Source organism: Elgaria multicarinata, chromosome 3 (genome assembly GCF_023053635.1).
Source record: "Elgaria multicarinata webbii isolate HBS135686 ecotype San Diego chromosome 3, rElgMul1.1.pri, whole genome shotgun sequence".
NCBI lineage: Eukaryota > Metazoa > Chordata > Lepidosauria > Squamata > Anguidae > Elgaria > Elgaria multicarinata.
In genome coordinates, this window is record NC_086173.1 from 3,829,983 (window position 1) to 3,850,214 (window position 20,232).

At 47.4% G+C, this 20,232-nt stretch overlaps 1 protein-coding gene across 1 annotated transcript in view; it reads left to right on the forward strand.

The window, feature by feature from the left end:
• VAV1 (vav guanine nucleotide exchange factor 1) overlaps nucleotides 1-20,232 on the forward strand; it is a 111,508-nt gene that overhangs the window by 75,294 nt on the left and 15,982 nt on the right. Inside the window, exons 7-17 of the mRNA XM_063119102.1 lie at nucleotides 1,714-1,782; nucleotides 3,337-3,440; nucleotides 4,686-4,785; nucleotides 6,958-7,053; nucleotides 7,928-7,996; nucleotides 10,030-10,116; nucleotides 13,272-13,357; nucleotides 15,777-15,909; nucleotides 16,145-16,254; nucleotides 17,848-17,949; nucleotides 18,605-18,702. Of these exons, the coding sequence (XP_062975172.1) occupies nucleotides 1,714-1,782; nucleotides 3,337-3,440; nucleotides 4,686-4,785; nucleotides 6,958-7,053; nucleotides 7,928-7,996; nucleotides 10,030-10,116; nucleotides 13,272-13,357; nucleotides 15,777-15,909; nucleotides 16,145-16,254; nucleotides 17,848-17,949; nucleotides 18,605-18,702 (1,054 nt within the window). The remainder of the gene's footprint in view (nucleotides 1-1,713; nucleotides 1,783-3,336; nucleotides 3,441-4,685; nucleotides 4,786-6,957; nucleotides 7,054-7,927; nucleotides 7,997-10,029; nucleotides 10,117-13,271; nucleotides 13,358-15,776; nucleotides 15,910-16,144; nucleotides 16,255-17,847; nucleotides 17,950-18,604; nucleotides 18,703-20,232) is intronic.

A 20,232-nucleotide genomic window follows, 5' to 3' on the forward strand; every position in this document is an offset into this window, starting at 1 on the left:
GGGTGTTAAAACTCAGGCCATCTGGGGCGGATCCGCACGTCGGCCCCAGAGCGCATTTATGCGACCTCAGGGCACCCCGAAAACGATAGTCTGTACTTGCCTGTAAAAAGAAACGAGGAAGAGACGCCGACGACGCCGACGCCACCCTGCTTCCCGGCCAGCTCGGAGAGCTCTTTTTGAAGAAGGCGGGGTAGAGAGCTTTTTCCGCTCTCCACCCAGCTCTCCGTCCCGGCCGGGGAGCAGGAAGATGGGTGGCATCGGCGTCGGCATCGTCGGCGTCTCTTCCTCGTTTCTTTTTACAGGCAAGTACAGACTATCGTTTTCGGGGTGCCCTGAGGTCGCATAAACGCGCTCTGGGGCCGACGTGCGGATCCGCCCCTGGAGTCCCAATCCAGCCCATCTGGAGTCCCAATTCAGTCCTCTGGGGTTGCCCAGATAGCCCAGATGCCCTGACCCTCCTAAGGCTCAGCTTTACGTTAAAATATGCTGGTACTTTTTGACCCCGGCTGGTACTTTTTGACCCCTTTGCCCACCAACTGCTCTGAAATTGAATTCAGGCTGAAAGATGTTCAGCACCCCTGTTGTATGTAGTGCTCCCCCTGCCTCTTTGTGCGACTCACCTTGCGATGTGATGTTGTCATGCTGTGAGCTTCCTCACCTCTGTCAGCGGCAGCCAGCAGCAGCAGGGCCAGGGAAACCCACCCTCTGATGACGTCAGATTACAAAGCGACTTGTTGCACTAGCCAACATGGGAAATGGGGGAGGGTTGGGGGAAGATATAAAAATGGGGTCGCCACTTTTGGCACCAGCCCCACTTCTGACATAATATCTAGCGCTCCCCTCTTTGTTGGTAGCAATAAAAAGTGAATGTGTGGCCCTGAGCGTAACAAATGATGCAGGAGCCCACAGAGACTCCTTTTTTGGGGAGGGGGGGCATCCCAGCACAACTATTTAATGCTAAACTGGGCTTGCACAATAGTGAGTAAAACTGACCAAGGGATGCCTGTTGGTTTTGTGCACCCCTTACACCGTATGCACTGTGCCATCCTTCCCCAATCTGGTGCCTTCCAGACGTGTTGGGCTACAACTCCCATAATTCCCAGCCAGCATGCTGAGAACAGTGGGGTCCAATACATCTGGAGGGCACCAGGTTTGGAAGACTGCAATAGGCTAACAACCAATCAGGCAGGATTCCACTCACCTGCAGTGTTGCTGGAGAACGGGGCGTTGTGCACGGGCTGTGCGCGGGTGGTGCGTGGCTGGCAGGCATGAGATATCCGAGACCTGTGAAACACCCAATCAGACATGCCAGGCATGCGGGTTTATTATTACGGCATGAGCTTTCATAGGTAGTGTGTGTGTGTGTGTGTGTGTGTGTGTGTGTGTGTGTGTGTGAATGTTCCTAAGCTCTAGCTAGGGGTACTTCTAACCTAGATATGGGAAATGTCAGGTCCTAAGGCCAGAATATACCCTCACCCTTTTTCCTCAGCATCTCCACCCACCACTGAAAGTCCCTAATTGACCACGGGGCTTTTGGTGTGACCTCACCTGTGTTGGGTGTGGGAGAGGACACCTGTAGATTGCTGGCATGCATGAACATGTTCTCCGGTTATTTCCCTTAATATTGTGAATTTATTGTCAGCCAAATAAGCATTTTGCCCTTTGGATTGTACTTACAACTGAATTATTTCAACCTGCTTGTGCTCTTTCCAGCATTTCTTGAAACCGCTGCAACTGTTTTTGCGACCTCAGGACCTGGAGAATATTTTTATTAACATTGAGGTAAGGTGTTTCTATGATTTTGGCTACGCTGGTTTTAAGCAGTTTTAAGCAGTTTTAAGCAGTCCTGTGTTAGCAGTCCTAGATCTACTCAGTGCAGCCCATTAGTGTGGTCTATTGTCAAAGAGGCAAATTAGTTGGTTTAGCATCTTCCGTAAGCTGAGTTGGTTTTAGGATATAACAAAACCTCGCTGGATTTCAGTGAGGATGTTGCCAAAGCGTGTAATCCCCTGGCTCTGAACAATGCAACCAGGATGATCAGGGGTCTGGAAACAAAGCCCTATGAAGAGAGACTGAAAGAACTGGGCATATTTAGCCTGGAGAAGAGAAGATTGAGGGGAGACATGAGAGCACTCTTCACATACTTGAAAGGTTGTCACGCAGAGGAGGGCCAGGATCTCTTCTCAATCCTCCCAGAGTGCAGGACACGGAATAACGGGCTCAAGTTAAAGGAAGCCAGATTCCAGGTGGACATCAGGAAAAACTTTCTGACTGTTAGAGCAGTGCGACAATGGAATCAGTTACCTAGGGAGGTTGTGGGCTCTCCCACACTAGAGGCCTTCAAGAGGCAGCTGGACAAGCATCTGTCGGGGATGCTTTAGGGTGGATTCCTGCATTGAGCAGGGGGTTGGACTCGATGACCTTGTAGGCCCCTTCCAACTCTACTATTCTAGGATTCTAGGATTAACCTCGATGACTAGGACCCTGCTTTCACTGCACTGCATTGGCACCGCGTTCCTTCTAAACCCCACCGTTTCACACCTGCGGGGTGGTGTCAGGTAATCCCCATGCCAGGATGAAGTGCGGGGCTTCCAGGTACTGGAGTGGCTGCAAATCTGTAGCGGCGTCATATAGCTGATGCAGCCCTGATTTGCAGCCTCCACAGCCAACACATAGAGACAGCTTGATTTCCCCAACCTGGTGCTTTCCAGAAGTTTTGGACTGCAACGCCCAGCATTCCTGACTATTGGCCATGCTGGCTGGGGCTGATGGGAATTGGTCCGAAGCATCTGGAGGGCACCAGGTTGGGAAAAGCTGCTCTGTTGCAACAGCAACCATTTGGGAGGACTACCACGATTTACTACGTGCCCAGATAGCCCCAGGACACTTGTGGCTTAGACTTCCTTCCTCTTGTGTCGTCTGTAACCTTTCCTATATGAGTGTGCGTGTGTGTACATGTCATTGCCTTCTGCTCTTATTTACTCCCCTGCAAGGCTGAGCCCTTTGTTCTAGCAAGAGTTTTACCACTTGCACCTCAGTTTTCAAAGAATTAGAAGCTGAAGCACTGCTACTGGGGATTCCAGTCAGAGTAGTCTCTGGATTCATTATTCTTCCCAGCTAATAAAGTTTGCTCTTTCTTTTCTGCATGAGGTAGAAAAGATCGTTACCCACCCCATAGTTTGGGTCCAGATTATTTTGTAGGAAGACACGGGACTGACTCCAGATTTTGGGAGGGGACATGGCCAAGTGGTTCTACCTTCATCCGCCAAACCCCGTGCTATCGCTGTTCTTATGCTGATGCATTATCCTTTGTGCTTTATTTTTTTACTCTATCAGGAACTTGTGAAGGTTCATCGGTTCTTTCTGGGAGATCTGAAAAATGCATTGTCTTTTAGCAACTCCCAGAACCTCTACCAGGTGTTCATCAGATATAAAGAGAGGTGAGTCCCTTTCCAAAAGGACTGTGCAAACTCAACAATAAGGTGGTCCCACAGAGAACAGCTTCCAGAAACTACCATGTGCACCGTGTTGTGAATTATCTGGGATTACAGTCTAGAGCTATTATCTCATCAACACAAACCTCCAGGGATTCCACACGTCGTACTGAGGGTGCTTCCATGCGCCCCCAGTGCGCCCCCAAAGCGATCGTGTAGCTTGCCTGGAAGAAGTAGAATCCCCCCTCGTCCTTCCTTAGAGCAGCTTCGGCAGGTCAGGGTGCCTGGGGAAGAGGTGCTGCCTTTCCCCAGTGCTTTTCTACTGCTTATCATTTGCTCCCACTCCAGTCTCAATATTTCAGTGTTGCAATCTTCTTTACCTAGTACCCTTTTAGCTACAAGATGCTGAGAGCTGATGGAGTGCTTGCTGTGAACCGGGAGGTCCCTGATTCAAATTTAGAAAAGCCATGAGTTTGTCCTCAGCCCCTGGCTCCACTCTGCATTACAGAGAAATTAATTTTGATCTAGCTTACAGTTTTTTTGTAAGCATCACTAATTGAATGTCTGCAAAGCGCATTAAACACTCTAAAAGCATTATCTAAAAATGGAGGAGGAGGAGGCCTTTGTTATTTTTACCCAGGACATTTCATACAGAGCAATTTCCTCTGTCTCCATTATGGTGGTCACACTTTTTCAAATCTATGTTTTAGAAAATGTCCACTGTAATGTACGAAGTGCAATATAAGTGTTCAGCTGATATTTACCACTCTATAGAGGATACATGTCACAATCGCTACTCTAGATTGCCCATTGCTCTAATCTTAATTAGATGGGTGCTCCTTATGGTTCACCAGCATAAGGAAAATACACTTGCACATACTCAGAGGTAATCTGCTAATTGCTTCACATATCCCAGGGCAGGCCCTGGTATGGAACTCCAGTACAATAGCAACACTTTGTTTAACACTATGCTTTGGATTTTTCACCCAAGACAGATACTACATCTTCCCCCAACAATGCATGTTTTTTTTGCAACCCAGTTCCATGAGTGGTTCGGCTGATGGGAAGTATAAAAATGCAATTATTATTATTATTATTATTATTAATAATAATAATAATAATAATAATAATAATAATAATAATAATAATTCCATTAGTGCTCACAGTTCAAGGTCAGGTGTTTGTCTACACTGTAGTTCCTACAGCTTGTTGGGCCTGCATTCTCACCAGCTTTTTACTCTTCACATTTAGGTTCTTGCTGTATGGGCGATACTGCAGCCAGGTAGAAGCAGCCACTAAATACTTAGACCAGGTAGCCAATACGAGTGTGGATGTGCGCATGAAACTGGAGGTAAGGGCTGCTGTTCTCTATCATTCATGGACTTGGCTCCCACCATACACTGGATAACTGCTACGCTGTCTTATCCTTGTGGTGGAGATTGCTCTTATTATCGGCGCACTGTTACGATCACATACTTATGTGTGTGTTTTTAACCAAAGCTTTAAGAACCTAAGAAGAGCCCTGATGCTGGATCAGACCAAGGGTCCATCTAGTCCAGCGCTCTGTTCACACAGGGGCCAACCAACCATTGGCCAGGGATGAACAAGCAGGACATGGTGCAACAGCACCCTCCCACCCATGTTCCCCAGCACAAAGGTTTACTGCCTCGAATATTGGAGACCCTCATTGCCTTGGTCTCCTCTTCCACAACACTCCCCCTGTTTGCCCTTCCTATTCACTTGCTCTGATCGCTCTCGCTCTGGGAGCTGGCTTCCTTTCGTTGCTTCTAGTTTAGTTCTAGTTTAGCTGGGGCAGCTCCTCTTCTCTGCTCAGCTAGGAGTCAGTGTATGTTATACAACACACCTGCTCATGTTATACAACACACATGCCATAGTTATGTAGTGGAAAGCTGGGAATTTCTTGCTGGAGGTAGCTGAACCTGGAATGCAGTCTTTGGAGCTGCACAAGTCACCCTCCGGGGACCAAATGAAGCGTTCATGAATCTCTCCATGATTTGAGGAATCTGCTAGCTTCTACTATATTCTACATAAATAAAACTTCTCCAGTGTTGTTTCCTGCAATGGTCTTTTCCGAGAAGCGTCTCTCCAGATGGTCTTAAAACCAAGGGACATTTTTATGGGAGAAGGTAGTTTGGTCCCAAGCCATATAGGGGAAGAATCCACACATGTATTAATACTGTTTAAGAAGAGTCCTTTTAATGGTGAATTGAAATGTTTCAAAAGCATCAAAACGCTAATGAAGAGACATACCCTGCTTGGTGTGCCCCGCCACGCCGGCTGCAAAACAGAGGCGTTCGCTCTCTTTTCCCTCGGCCAGCACAGCCCCTTTTTCATTCTCAGCTCAGCTCTTCCACCTGGCTGCCACTGCTGCTGCTCAGCCTGGGCCCCCAGACCAGCAGGATCCAGAGGAGCGCAGCCCCTTTAAATGGGAAGCACCCGCCCCAGGCTTGCCGAGGGAGGGAGGGAAAAGGGAGCGAACACTTTGTTTGCAGCCAGCGTGGTGGGGCACACCACGCAGAGTATGTCTCTTCATTAACGTTTTGTTGCTTTTGAAACATTTCAATTCACCGTTAAAATGACTCTTCTTAAACGGTATTAATACATGTGTGGATTGAGGAGGGTCTTGTTGGCAGCACGGCTCTGGACAACTTGGGCTGATGGAGCGCCTCTCCCGGCATGACCCTACCCAAACATACTACACTCATCATCTAAGGCCCTCCTCAAAGTGCCTCCTCCTAGCAGAGGTTTGCAAAAAAATTGAGTTTTTTTTTTAAAAAAAATTAAGTTAGGATACTGCTGTGATTGACCTGCTTTTTAAGCACATGCGTTCTCTTGCAGCAGCATTTTGGCCCCTCCGGGCACTCCTTGGTGCGGGGCTTGCCGCCGCCATTAACCCCTCTCCCCTCCCTCCCCGACCCCATTGGAACCCCAGGGGGCACTGGGCATGAATCTGTGGAACCAAGGGGGTGGTTACCTGAGAAAGTTTGGGAACCACTGAGTTATAGCAATATATTGTTGCTGAGGAAATCCATTCTCCCACCCCCAGCTGTTATGAGGATTGCAGCGAAACTCAGAGGGAACAATTAGGCCTCAGGTGTGGGGTGCGAGGAGATGATTTCATCATCCCTACTAATCTAAAAGCTCCCACACTTTAACCCTGAGAGCTGCGGCTCCACTATACTATTGTCTGGAGGGCACTAGGTTGGGGAAGACTAATGATAAAGAACCTTAAGACATTCCTTTGGCAGAAAGCTAATCCAGATAGTGCTGCTCTGGGAAGTGGATTCTTTTTGATCCCTCTGCGGCTTTTGATGCCATCGACTGTGATATCCTTCTGGGACAACTATCTGAGTTGGGAGTGGGAGGTGCTGCATTGCAGAGGTTTCACTCCTACCTGGAGGGTCAGCTGGAGAGGAGTTAGATGCTGCCCACTCGCGTTATTTTGCCGCCTTGCTGGCAACCACAATAAGGTTTTACCTCCCCAATCCGACTTCATTTTCAGGAATGTTCCCAACGAGCCAATAATGGCCGCTTCAGCCTGCGTGACCTTCTCATGGTCCCTATGCAACGGGTGCTGAAATACCATCTGCTCCTGCAGGTAACAACTATTTACCCGATTATGTCATGCCACAGAGGGGGAAAGAGTGGGGGCACGTCTACACAGAAAGTTTGCCCCGGGGTGGCTTCGCAGTAGTGGCACATCTTCTACATGACGCAGCCGCCAGTGCGAAGCCATCCAGGGGCAAACCCCGGAAACGCTGCTGAAAAGCATTCGGGCACTTATCCCGCCTTTTTTGTCAGCGGAGGCTTGTCACAGCCCATGGCGCCCTCTGATTGGTCACCATGGGCTGGACAGGGAAGGGGGTGGACCTCAGGAGAGCCCTGTGCCCCATAGAAAAGGGTGGGGGGAACGAAAAACAAGGGAGGGGGAGGAGAAGAACGGCCCCGTGCCTCTTCAAAAATTAAAAATAACAAAACCCGGATGGGGGGGGAGAGGAACAGGGCCTGTTCCTCCCCCCTTTTTAAATGGTTATTATCTGTATCTGTGCAGCTGTGCAGATACAGATAATAAAAATAAAAAGGGGGAAGGAACTGGCAGCCAGTCAGAGATCAGAGGGAGGAGAGGTGGTTCGGACACCCAGAGTCCTTCTTCTCATTCAATATGTGGGGCACAGTGAACGAAAGAAGGCAGAGGGAGCCAAGAACCTTAGGTTTTGCTTAGACACGGCTTCCCCATCTCTGGACTTCTTCCTCCTGAGCTTCCTGGAATGCCTCCACTTGGTGTCATCAAAATTCTGCACAGGACTCAGCAATTATTCCAGCAAAAACCCCACATGAGATTATTGGTGTCAGCTCTCGGGGTTGACTCTGACTCACAGTGAAGGAGGGCCCTTGCTATTTTGTTCCCTAAATGCAGAAGTTTGCTAAGCTCTCTCTGCTCCTTTCTTCCTTCCTTCCCTCCCTCCTGCCAGGAACTGATCAAATATACAGTGGAGCCGACGGAAAAGGAGAACCTGAGGCAAGCGCTCGACGCTATGCGGGTGAGGCACATATCTTGGGCCAGCCAGTGTGGCTTAACACAGCCAAAACAATGTTTGCCGCCTTTGTAGCTTGGGGGCCCAGCACAAAAGGGTGGACATAGATAGAGCAGGGGTGAGGAACCTATTTTTAGCCCACGGGCGAAAATTCAATTTTGGAGAAGCTTTGGGGGGCTGCATTCCAGCGGTGGGTGGGGCTGGATGCAAAAAGGGGGTGTAACTAAACTGTAGGAGAAGCATTTCAGCCTTCTAGAATTGAGGGGACTGCATAAAAGCTGGGAAACCACCCAATGACTGGTGGTTGGGGGGGGGGAAAGGGGGTGCAGCCATCTAGGGAATCCCAGGGGGCTGGGTTTGCCCCCTGGACCTGAAGTTCTGCACTCCTGAGATAGAGCAAACTGCGCTACCTGAGAATAGCAGGTTGTGTACCTCTCAGTGGGGAAGGGCAGGGTTGGGCCAGTGGTCTTGCTGGGGCTTCTTCGGTTATAATCTGAATGGCAGGTTCATCTGGACGCGGGGGGGAAGCCCCGGGGTGGATCTGCAGTGGCGGCAGATCCTTTATATGACGTAGCTGCCATTGCAGAGCCGTCCGAGAGCATTTCTCCTAAGCAATGCTTTTAAAAAAAAGTCGGGCACTTACCCCGACTTTTTCCTGTGAGCAAGGCTCAGATGCGCATTTGCGGTCCGTTGCCTTGCTCTGGTGTTTCAGCTGAGGCGTGTCCGGGCCAATGGTGACCCCTGATTGGGCGCCACTGCTGGGACAGAGGAGAGGGGGCGGTCCAGGACTCAAGAAGCTGCACAATAAAGACAAATAGTTAAAAACAACAACAACAACACTGAAGTGAAGCACAAGGCACAGGGTCCACCTCTCTGGACCCACGGACCTGTGCAATACAGACATGGTTTTTAAGAAAGCAAAGCAGTGCATGGGCAGAGGGGAGGGGGCGATCCAGTGAGCCTCTGTCTTGATGCACTCGTGAGGACAACGCAAAGGAACGCAAATGTGGGGGTTTGAGGGCTGGCATCGTCAACTGGCCACCCTCAAGACACCCCCTAAGTGCCTGAGATAATATCTGAAACGCCAGGGATTAAACCTGGAACTTTGTACATGCAAAGTATCAGTTCCCAGTCATGGGTCCCTAGATGTTGTTGGATTGCAACCCCCAAGCAGGATGGCCAATAGCCAAGGATAATGGGAGTTGTGTGGTCCAACAACATCTGGAGATCCAAGCTTGGGGACCATTGCTCTAAGCTATGGCATCGTATGGGACTCTGCCATGGTTCCATCTTCTGTTCTGTTCTTTAAGAAGCTGCCCAGGGCAGTTAGCGAATATTGTTCCTCGGAAGATTTCAGGCAATGTTTGGAGCTATATTTATTGGGGCTCTTTTAGGATGGGCAGGGTGGCGGCCAAGATCACACAGTTGAGTTTCTTTAAACTTTGTGCTTCCGCTTGATACGGAACTGGGCCAACTCCTTATGATGCAAGGTTGGAGTGGGGGAAAACAGCCCTAGCGATCCACAAAACTGCGTCGCCCACATGAAAGCAAGAGCACTGATGTAGTGTGAATAGCCACCACGGTTAGGAGTGTTTCACATGACACGCTAAGCCATAATGTTTAGCTTAAAATGCTTAACCACCGTGGCTTAGCGTGGCTTCTGAACAGGGTCATATACCGTATTTCTTCGATTGTAAGACGCCATCGATTGTAAGACGCACACTAATTTCAGTACCACCAACAGGAAAAAAGCGTTGATTCTAAGAATAATAATCGCACCCGCGATTCTAAGACGCACCCCGTTTTTAGAGATGTTTATATGGAGAAAAAAGTGTGTCTTAGAATCGAAGAAATACAGTAATCTCTGGTAAATGAATCCAAACAATACATTAATTGGGTTGGTGTCACTGTTGCTGGTTTTTTAAAAAAGAAGTTCTCATGATGTTAAGCTTATTTCCTCGTTCTTTGGCAACTGACTCTAACAGTTTCTGGAACTTCTCTCATTTAATACGGATCATATTAATTATTTCCTGGTCTAGGATCTGGCTCAATGTGTGAATGAGGTCAAGAGGGACAATGAAACACTGAAACAGATCACTAACTTCCAACTCTGCATAGAGAACCTGGTGAGTATTGCTGCAAGAGATTTTGATGAGATTTGTGGACTGAACGTTTCTGAGAGCAATCCTATATGCCAGTTACGCCGGGGAGTGGATGGGAGAGAGATGCCACTGCTACCCTGGCAGAACACCCACCGTATCCTGTATGTGCTCAGTCTGGGAAGGGGAAACAACCCACAGAAATCTTAAATCGGTACTGAAACAGCAGACACAAACAACATCCCTAGAAACGCTACCTAAACCCACCAATTGCTTCCCTGACACCCAACACATCTGGAGGGCACCTGGTTGGGGAAGGGTTAGTCAGACTCTTGCCACAGTCAAATTTCCCCAGTTCATATCAAAAAGTTCTAGAAAATTGGTGAATTCAGCAGTCGTAATGGTTAGAAGGAAAAATATAGGTTGGCTGCCTTAGGTGAGGAAGATTTTCATTGGGGAAATGGCAGAGAGCTTCGGCTATTGGGCGGTATAAAAATGTAATAAATAAATAAATAAATAAATTATCCCCTGCGTCATGAACCTAATCCAGACTGGGATGCCCAGGACTGCTATCTGATGCCCAGGAAATGAGAGACAGAGGGTGGGCTTGCACATAATACTAAGCCATCCCTGCGAATAAATTAAACAGTGTGGGTTGTTCTCTGAAAAATCCATGGTACAACCGACGGGTGGGTTGTTCTTTTCCTCCTCCTCTGACAGTCGTCCAGTTGGCTCCAGCACATATCCCAGGGGACTTTGCAGCAAACCCCATCTTGTCTCCACCTCCCCCCTTCAATCGCTACCCCTTTTCATTCTCCAGCATATATATATATATATATATATATATATATATATATATATATATTGCCTCAAAAATGTGCAACTGGGGTCATAATTTATGTTTATTTTTTGCTGTTGTGGTTATGTCATTCTTTCACAGGTGCACAGCTGTACTTTTGTGGCTGTCCAATATGTGTAGTCTTGCCTGGTCAAATTCCTTGTCTGTTTCAGCTGTCAAAGGGAGCAGCAAAAGGGATCAGGCAACAGAAGGAAACTGATATGATGAGGCTGCATAGGCTAATTTGTGTGCAGTTGCGAAGACTGGGGGGAAATAATACTAAGGGGGAAGGCAGAACCTGCTAGTAGCACAATTCAGAAGCACCAAAAATGAGGAGGGGATATTGGGCACACTTGCATGAACTGCTCCGTTACTGCAGGAACACAAATCCCCCCATTTACATTAAATTTGTGCAAACGTTGCCTCCATTAACTTCAAATTTGCTTTCGTTTTCTTTCCATTTCCTTACTAACCTCCCAAATTTTCCTGACATTTTTTTTAAATACTGGAATGTACAGAACGGGGTGGAGTGAATGGGACACCAGCTCCAGTAGCACTTACACTTGACCACCCCACCCCCAATGAGGCACCTATATCTTCGGCTGATACGCCAGCTGCGCCCCTTCTTAGAGTCAGAAGAGCTAAAGATAGTAGTGCACGCGCTGGTAACCTCAAGGCTTGACTTCTGCAATGCGCTCTACATAGGGCTACCATTGTACCCAGTTCGGAAACTTCAACTAGTTCAAAATAGGGCAGCCAGGTTGGTCACCAGTACATCTAGGGGTGAGCATATTACCCCAACATTAAAGTCACTCCACTGGCTGCCAATTAGTTTCCAGGTGAAGTCCAAAGTGTTGGTCATTACCTTTAAAGCCCTAAATGGTTTGGGTCCAGGTTACCTGCAGGATCGCCTTCTCCCATACAGTCCGCCCCGCACACTCAGGTCCTCTGGGGTGAACTTACTTCAGTCAGCTAAAACAAGGCTGACATCAGTTTCCCAAAGGACCTTTTCTTTGATGGTACATTGATGGTGCTATATAAATAAATAAATAAATAAATAAATAAATAAATAATAATAATAATCTTCTGTCGCCCCCAGATTGTGGAATGGCCTGCCGGAGGAGATTCATAAAATTCACTCTCTGTGTGATTTTAAGGCAGCTTTAAAGACTAGCCTTTTCCGGCAGACCTATCTAGATCAACGTAAAATTAAGAATTTTTAAGACGTATTGATTCTGTACTAATGTTGTAGTTTACCTACTCTCCTTTGTCACTCCCTTTGACAGCTGAAACAAAGAAATTCACCAGGCAATTGACTACACGTTTCAGACAACTGTAAGAGCGCACTTGTGCACCTGCGAAGGATTGACAATTCTAAAAAAAAACTTTAAAAAATAAAATTATGACCCCACTGAATATTTTTGAGGCACTGAAAAATATTTTTTTAAATCTCAGGAATGAGTGGTGGTCCTTCCAAAGTAGCCGTCACTTGCTAGATTGCGAAAAATGAGGCACACAGGCTTTTTTGCTGCTCTTGCCAAGCAGCTCTGTAACTAATAACCGCAACCCACGATAAAATCTCTCTCCTGGATTCGGACGACATGATGATTCATTGTGGGTGAAAATAACCCTAGAGGAAGCCATGGATTCTTAAAGTGGCTTGTTGCCAAATAAGTCTCCAGTCCCTGTGGAAAGTGCTGCGGGTTTGCATGACACGACAACCAACCATGGCTGACTGGCTATGATGGGTAATTGTGTCGTGTGAACCCAGTCAGACATTCCTAATGCGTCTCCAGCATAATGTGTAGTTTGGTCCTAACCCTTTTGTCATTGATATTTTGGAGTTCCGGAGGGAATCTACACGTCGTACTGAAGGCGCTTACGTGCGCCTTCAGTGCGCCGTCAAAACGATGGTGTAGACAGAGAAAGAAGAGACGGAGGAAGAGGCAGAGGAGGAGGCGGCTGGGGAATCGGCCATGTCCTTGCCGCCGCTGCCACCGCCTCCCCGCCGGCCTCCTGCTGCCAGGGTAAGAGCCACCCAGGTCGGAGAGCTCGGCGGAAGCGGAAGCTGAGCTCTCCGACCTGGGTGGCTCTTACCCCAGCAGCAGGAGGCCGGCGGGAAGGCGGCGGCGGCAAGGATGCGGACGGTTCCCCAGCCTCCTTCTCCTCCGCCTCTTCCTCTGTCTCTTCTTTCTCCGTCTACACCATTGTTTTGACAGCGCACTGGAGGCGCACGCAAGCACCTTCAGTACGACGTGTAGATTCCCTCCCAGTCACTCGAAGGGAAGGTTCTACATGCAGGCAGTTTATCTCTTGTAAGGAAAATGGTTTCGCTTCTCCTTAGACACAATCCCTGGCTCACTTTGGAAGACCGAAGATTGATGGGGAACTCAAGATCATCTGTGCGGAGAAGCGCTCCAAAATGGACAGGTGACGGCATGCAAATTTGTAGCAATAGAAATTAATATAGGAAAGGCCATCGTGAAGCGGCTGAACTGAATCTGAACCCTGAATCAAGTTACTGTTAGCCAAGTAGAAGATTTAGAAAGGAACCGCCAATGCAATAAACCACAACTCTACTCGTAGGGTATATTCCTGTCTGATGCCAAGCATATTCTAAAGTCAACATTTTGCAAAATAGGGAGGGCAAGACAGTGTTTGCAAAACATGAAATAGTTCTAGCAGTGTCCTCTTCCTAGCTAGAAAATACTGAGTGGGGCAGAATGAAACAAGTAAAGTTTTGAAATGAATACCTTCTAATATGCTGGCAACCTGGTTCGGAACATTTGTGTCAGTCCCAACAAGGTTACTTCCACACAAGCACTTTTTAGAATTGCCACCCTTTGTTCACTGTTTTTATGGAGAGTTGGCATGATGTTGCTGTCAGATCATTGCAGTCCAATGTTTTTTGGGTTGTTTCTTCAGTCCTGATGAGTGGCAATCTTTTTTATTTTGCAATTAAATGCAATTGCAGCACCAGCCTCTCCATTGTGGACAGGTAAAACACTTGTGTAGCTTTAAACGGATGCTGTGCCTTAAATTAACAGCTTATGGATAATAGGTTTTTCCCATTTTAGGTTGATCACAGCTGATGAATTCCCTGTTTAATAGCCTTATGAACCCAAAGGCACTTACTTTTGAGCAGAAATGTATAGGTTTGCTCTGTTAATTGCCCTGATGTGCAGGGCCGGTGCCAGACTATTTTGCGCCCTAGGCAGGTGAGCGGCTTCCAGCTGTGTGTGCCGTTCCGAAGCCGCTCCCCGCCCCAGCGTCCTGGCTTTGAAGCCGCTCCTGGCTTCGAAACCTGAGCTGCCTCTATGGCAGCATCGGCCCTGCTGATGTGTGTTTCTGTTCCCATTATGGGGGGGGGGCGGGGTGTCTGTGTGTGATTACTGGTTTCCATGCATTTCTTCTTTTCATTTTAATAGAGAAATCACACAATTTCATTATAAAGCAACTAGGAAACAGCAATGATCACTGCCCCATTGGGAACAGGACCTACAAACAAGAAACATTTAATTAGGGCGACCATATGAAAAGGAGGATAGTTAAAGTTGCAGGAGCCCTGCCCTCTTTTGTATCTGTTCAAGAGGCCAAGTCTCCTGGAGCTTTAACTGTTGTGAAGAAGAGGGAATTTCACCAGGTGCTGCATGCATTCAAATGACACCTGCTGAAATTCCCTTTTCTATGCAACCGTTAAAGATACAGGAGCCCTGTCCTCCTTTCCATGTGGCCACCCTAATTTAATTAGCATTGGAAAAAAGCAATGGCTGAATGGGACTTACTTGTGAGTAAACGTTATTAAAAAGGTCTTGGCCATGGCACTGTTGGTTAATATAGCGTTGTGTTGAGTTGTGTGGAATCTTCTTTTAATTCTACTTCCAGCTAAATGCTGCTGTTTTCCTGACCCACAAACTTCCTAATTCCATATGGTTTGGTTTCTGCCACTGCGTTCACTTTCTGTTTCTACAGCTGTTCTTACTGTGCATGTGTGGGCTATTTCTGGTTCCATCATGCCCTGAGATGCACATCTGCTTTTATCCATATTTATAACCGTCCACCTTATTGTGCTGTTCAGTTGCATGCTGGTATTATGGGCCCAGTGAGACCGTGCATGGCAGGGGCAGAAGTTGCTCTCATAGAGGAAACAGCAGCTGTTGTAAATAGAGATGTGAAGGTCTGGGTTTTTTGGGGGGGGGGGAGGGATCAGAAAAAATGTGGAAGAATCTGGAAAAACTAGGGGTGTGGGGAGTGACCCCCCCTCCCCCCGGCTGCGTTTTTTCTGTGTGTGTTTTTTTCCAGTGGGGTTTGGAAGATTTGGGGGTTAAAGTTCCCCCCTCAACTTTCACATTGTTCGTACCCAAGGAAGGAAAAGAAAGGAACCTCTTGTGCAAGCACTGAGTCATTACTGACTCTTGGAGGGATGCCAGCTTTCGCTGACGTTTTCTTGGTAGGCCTTATAGCGGGGTGGTTTGCCATTGCCTTCCCCAGCCATTATTACCTTTCCCCCAGTGGGGTGGTTTGCCGTTGCCTTCCCCGGCCATTATTACCTTTCCCCCAGCTAACTGGGTACTCATTTTACGAACCTTGGGAGGATGGAAGGCTGAGTCGACCCAAGCCAGCGTGGGGAGTTTCAGCTGCAGAAACAGCTGCTTTACCGCTCTGCGCCACACGAGGCTCCTAAACAAATCTTGTTCAGTGACTTTCAGTATCATGATATCTTAATAGTTAACCTTTGCAGCTTACAAAGAGATTCTAGAGTCTTTTTCAGTGCTGAGGACTTCTATCAATTGCATGCATTTGATATCTCAGCTTTGCTGGATTTTCTTAAGTTAAAAGTCTCTTGCAGGTACGCTTTCCTCCTGGATAAAGCCCTGTTAATCTGCAAACGAAAAGGGGATTCATACGATATGAAAAAATTTGTTAATCTATCCAGCTACCAGGTTCGGGATGACTCTTCTGTGGAGAAGGACAACAAGAAGGTAATGTCTGGGTGTGTCCTTTTGTGGGGGAGAGCTGAAAAGTGAACAGGAGTCATGCATTCCCTAGGTCTTGCTTTAATTCAACAGGCCACCCCGCATTCCGTTCTTCCAATTCACTTGGTATCACTCTCCTCTCAAAGAGGACTGTGAGGGAAGAGGGACTCTCCACCCAAATGCCCAAACCAAGATTTTATGCTAACCAGCTGTTTCTCTCTTCTTCTTCTTTTCTTGCCAGTGGACTCACATGTTTGTTCTCATTGAGCTTAATGGTTCCTCAGGCTATGAGCTATACTTCAAGACGCGGGAGCTGAAAAAGAAGTGGATGGAACAATTTGAAATGGCCCTGTAGGTCTCTTCCACACCTATATCCTCTAAGCCTCTTGTATGTTGGGGTCCAATCTGTGTCTGTCAAATCCACGCTTTCAGGGAAGTAGGGTGAACACCCACCTGAACATTGGAGTGGTCTTTGGGGGAGCGAGTGAACATAATGAAAATGTCAGTCTCACTGAAAGCAGGAGATGGTCTCTTTTTTCTTCTTCCCTTTCTTTGAACTAGCCTTCCCCAACACAGTGGCCTTCGAATGTGTTGTACTACAACTCCCAGCATTCCTGCCCATTGGCCATGTTGGCTGGGGCTGATGGGAGTTGAAGTTCAAAACATCTGCCAGACATGTCTTGCTTCCCCTTCAAGTGGTACCTCAGCAGCTCAGAGCATCCTAGCTGCACCCCTAGGCCCAAATGTCCCTGGGAAGGAAGATGCATCTTGATCAGTCCTTCCAGCCAGAGGGCTCCTACTGCTACCAACCAGAAGACATTGTGCTGCTAGTCCAGCTTTTTCTCCTTAACGGATTTTCTGCAGCAAGAGAAAAGGCAGAAAAAGTGGTGGGAAAACATGGCAGGGTTATGAGTGGACAATTATGTGATCTGGGGGGATTCCACACGTCGTACTGAGGGCGCTTCGATGCACCCCCAGTGCGGCCCCAAAGCGATCGTGTAGCTTGCCTGGAGAAGAGACGAGGAAGAGGCGTCCTTGCTGCCGCCGCCACCCACCTTCCTCCTCACCGGCCGGCTCGGAGAGCTCTCCACCCCGCCTTCTTCTGCCGAGCTCTCCGACCCAGCCGGTGAGGAGGAAGGTGGGTGGCGGCAGCGGCAAGGATGCCTCTTCCTCGTCTCTTCTCCAGGCAAGCTACACGATGGCTTTGGGGTCGCACTGGGGGTGCATGGAAGCGCCCTCAGTACGACGCGTAGAATCCCCCCTGGACCCTGTAAACTTCTGTGAATGAGGTAGGGAAATGGTGCGATTAAAAGCCTCATCTGGAAGCATCCAATGTAGTGTTATTCTGGGGGTCATTTTTGGGGGGAAATACGGCTCTCCCAATTTTCCCCAATTGGGATTTTTTTTTTTTTTTGGCAAAAACAAAACAAAAATCCAAACAAGTTACATATACCAAGTTCAATACATTACAAATGTAAAGTGACAACATAATCTGAATTAACTAAAAATACAAACCTTATATCTAATACATATTGACAGTAATATAAGGGGGGAAAGTGAGGGTGAGGAGAAAAACACCCATCGTTCTTCAGTTCTCATTGTGTTCTTTCTGACAAACCACCAAAAACTTCTTTAAGTGGTCCAGGGACTAAGGCAGACGGCCCACGCCTCTCATGTTATGACAAGAGCCTTCCTCCATGTTCTCTTAGTTTCCCATGAGCAAGCAAAGATTTAGTTTGGATGCATGGTGGAAACATTCTGCTTGAAGAAGCTGAGAAACAAAAACAACAAAAGTAAATTTAATATAAGGGGACCAACCAATTCATCCATTGCAAGGGCTTCAATAATGTCTTTTTGCAAGTTTCTGGGTGGGCAGAAGTGCCTTTTTTTCTAGCCACTACGCTTGTAGCTTGCTGACTGCCCATTTCTTCCTCCCTCCTGTAGCTCCAATATCTACCCTGAAAATGCCACAGCAAATAGACACGAGTTCCACATGTACTCCTTTGAGGAGACTACCTCTTGCAAAGCCTGTCAGATGCTGCTGAGGTATGTATGCCAGACCCCTCTACCCAAGCCAAGGGGTAGGGGTGGGAGGAGGGCAGGATAACATCCTTTATAATATAGCTGCCCTGTTTTCCACGTTCCCACATTTTAGTAGCGGTTCTGTGTAGCGGCCTCGTGTGGCGCAGAGCGGTAAAGCAGCAGTTTCTGCAGCCGAAACTCTCCCCACGGCCTGAGTTCGATCCCAGCGGAAGCTGGTTTCAGGCAGCCGGCTTGGGTCGACTCAGCCTTCCATCCTCTAGAGGTCGGTAAAATGAGTACCCAGTTAGCTGGGGGAAAGGTAATAATGGCCGGGGAAGGCAACGGCAAACCACCCCGCTATAAGGCCTGCCAAGAAAACGTCAGCGAAAGCTGGCGTCCCTCCAAGAGTCAGCAATGACTCAGTGCTTGCACGAGAGGTTCCTTTCCTTCCTTCCTTCTGTACCACAGGAGATGCTAATGTGGAAAAGTTCTATGTTAATCTTTCCTCACCTTGGAATACGGAGATTCAGGTGGTGTTAAGCATTGTTAGATTGGAGTTGCATCAACTCAGCTTTAGTGCACAGCAGCAGGAAACCCTGTAATGCACTTAAGCAAGTTTCCACTTTATACTGAGAAGCCAAAGACATGAACTTCACCTCTTTCTCTCATCTGCATCCAGAGGGACCTTCTACCAGGGCTACCGTTGCACCAAATGCCGTTTGCCTGCTCACAAGGAGTGTCTGGGCCGAGTGTCACCATGTGGAAAGTCCAGCTCAGGTGAAGCTTCGTCCCATGTACCCGTTTCCCTCGAATTATCCCCATAGCGTAAAGCTGCTGTTGTTGTTGTTATTAGCTAAATCACACCCCGCGCGGCAGTGCTCCTAAGATCCTTTGCATACCAGGAAAAGTGTTTAAAGGGGAGAAATGTAAAAAATTTTTTAAAAAACTCAACAGATGACCCAATCCGATTCAAATTTGGTATGCTGAAAGCCCTCCATAATATCTGTTACTATGCCAATTTTAAAGATAAAGACACTTGATGTCTTTATCTTTAAAACTTACACAGATATAAGCATTTGTTTAATTTGTAGTTAAATATACCCTATTTCTTCGATTCTAAGACGTACTTTTTCCCCATATAAACAGCTCTAAAAATGGGGTGCGTCTTAGAATCGCAGGTGCGTCTTAGGTTTTTTTTTCCTGTTGGTGGTACTGAAATTAGTGTGTGTCTTACAATCGATGGCGTCTTACAATCGAAGAAATACGGTATCAAATCATCCTCCTGCGCCCCCAGTGGCCGCTCAGAGAACAACAAAAGATTCGCTTTTAAAGGGGTAGTAAAACACGACGCTTCTTTTGGCTAAGAAGCACAATTAAAGCAGGATGCATGGGAGTGCTTCACAGTAAAAGCAGATTATAAACTGGAAAACTTCGGAGTCCTTTGCATGCAATTCACAGTGATTGCACAGTATAACGCTGGTGTGATAAAGCTAGTAGTGTTTTGGGGATGAAGGGTGTCTTCACTTCCTGCTGCTATGCTGCTCAGCCTCCTGCAGCCAGATTCTCCTTGGAACAATCTAGAGATGAATGGTGTAGCACTTGAAGAGCTGATGCATGTGGACCAGCGGGCAGAGCACTGGAATTCAAATGCCCGCTCAATTATGGACTCTCTGTGAGGCTTTGGACAAGTTGCTAACTTTCATGTCCTGACATGGGAATCATAGAGGCCAGTCTGCCACAGCAGAGATAAAGAGCAGTTTATTCACATTGGCTTTAAACTATAACACTGCAAGTCTTACAGGCTATAATCAAAGAGTACTAAAGGCTTTATCTTACTCCCCCAAGGGCATTGCAATATACAGCCCTTCTCTGCCCACCTGTCATGACAAACATTTTGCTTACCTTATTACTGACAGTTCTCTAACATACCTGGGGCCTTAGCCTCAGAAAATCTCTAGTTAACTGTCACAGTTTGATGTGCTTATTTCAGCAAACACATTTGTTTAGTCAGCTTTCTCTTAACGGGTTTCTTTCGACAAAAACTTGCTACTTACACTTATATTAAAAAAGATATAACACCTGTATAGACCAGTTTGTAAGATTCGGCTTTAAAGTAGGGAGAGCCAATTTGTTGTCCTCCAGAACAAGGCCAAAACAAGTCCCATCAGTGCTAGCATAGCCACTGGTGAGAGCTGATGGGAGCTGTAGGCCAAAACATTTGGAGGGCCGCAAGTTACTAGCCCCTGCTTTAAATTATTTTGCATATCTTATCCAATTTCTCAGCAGTTGAATAGCTGACAGAAACAC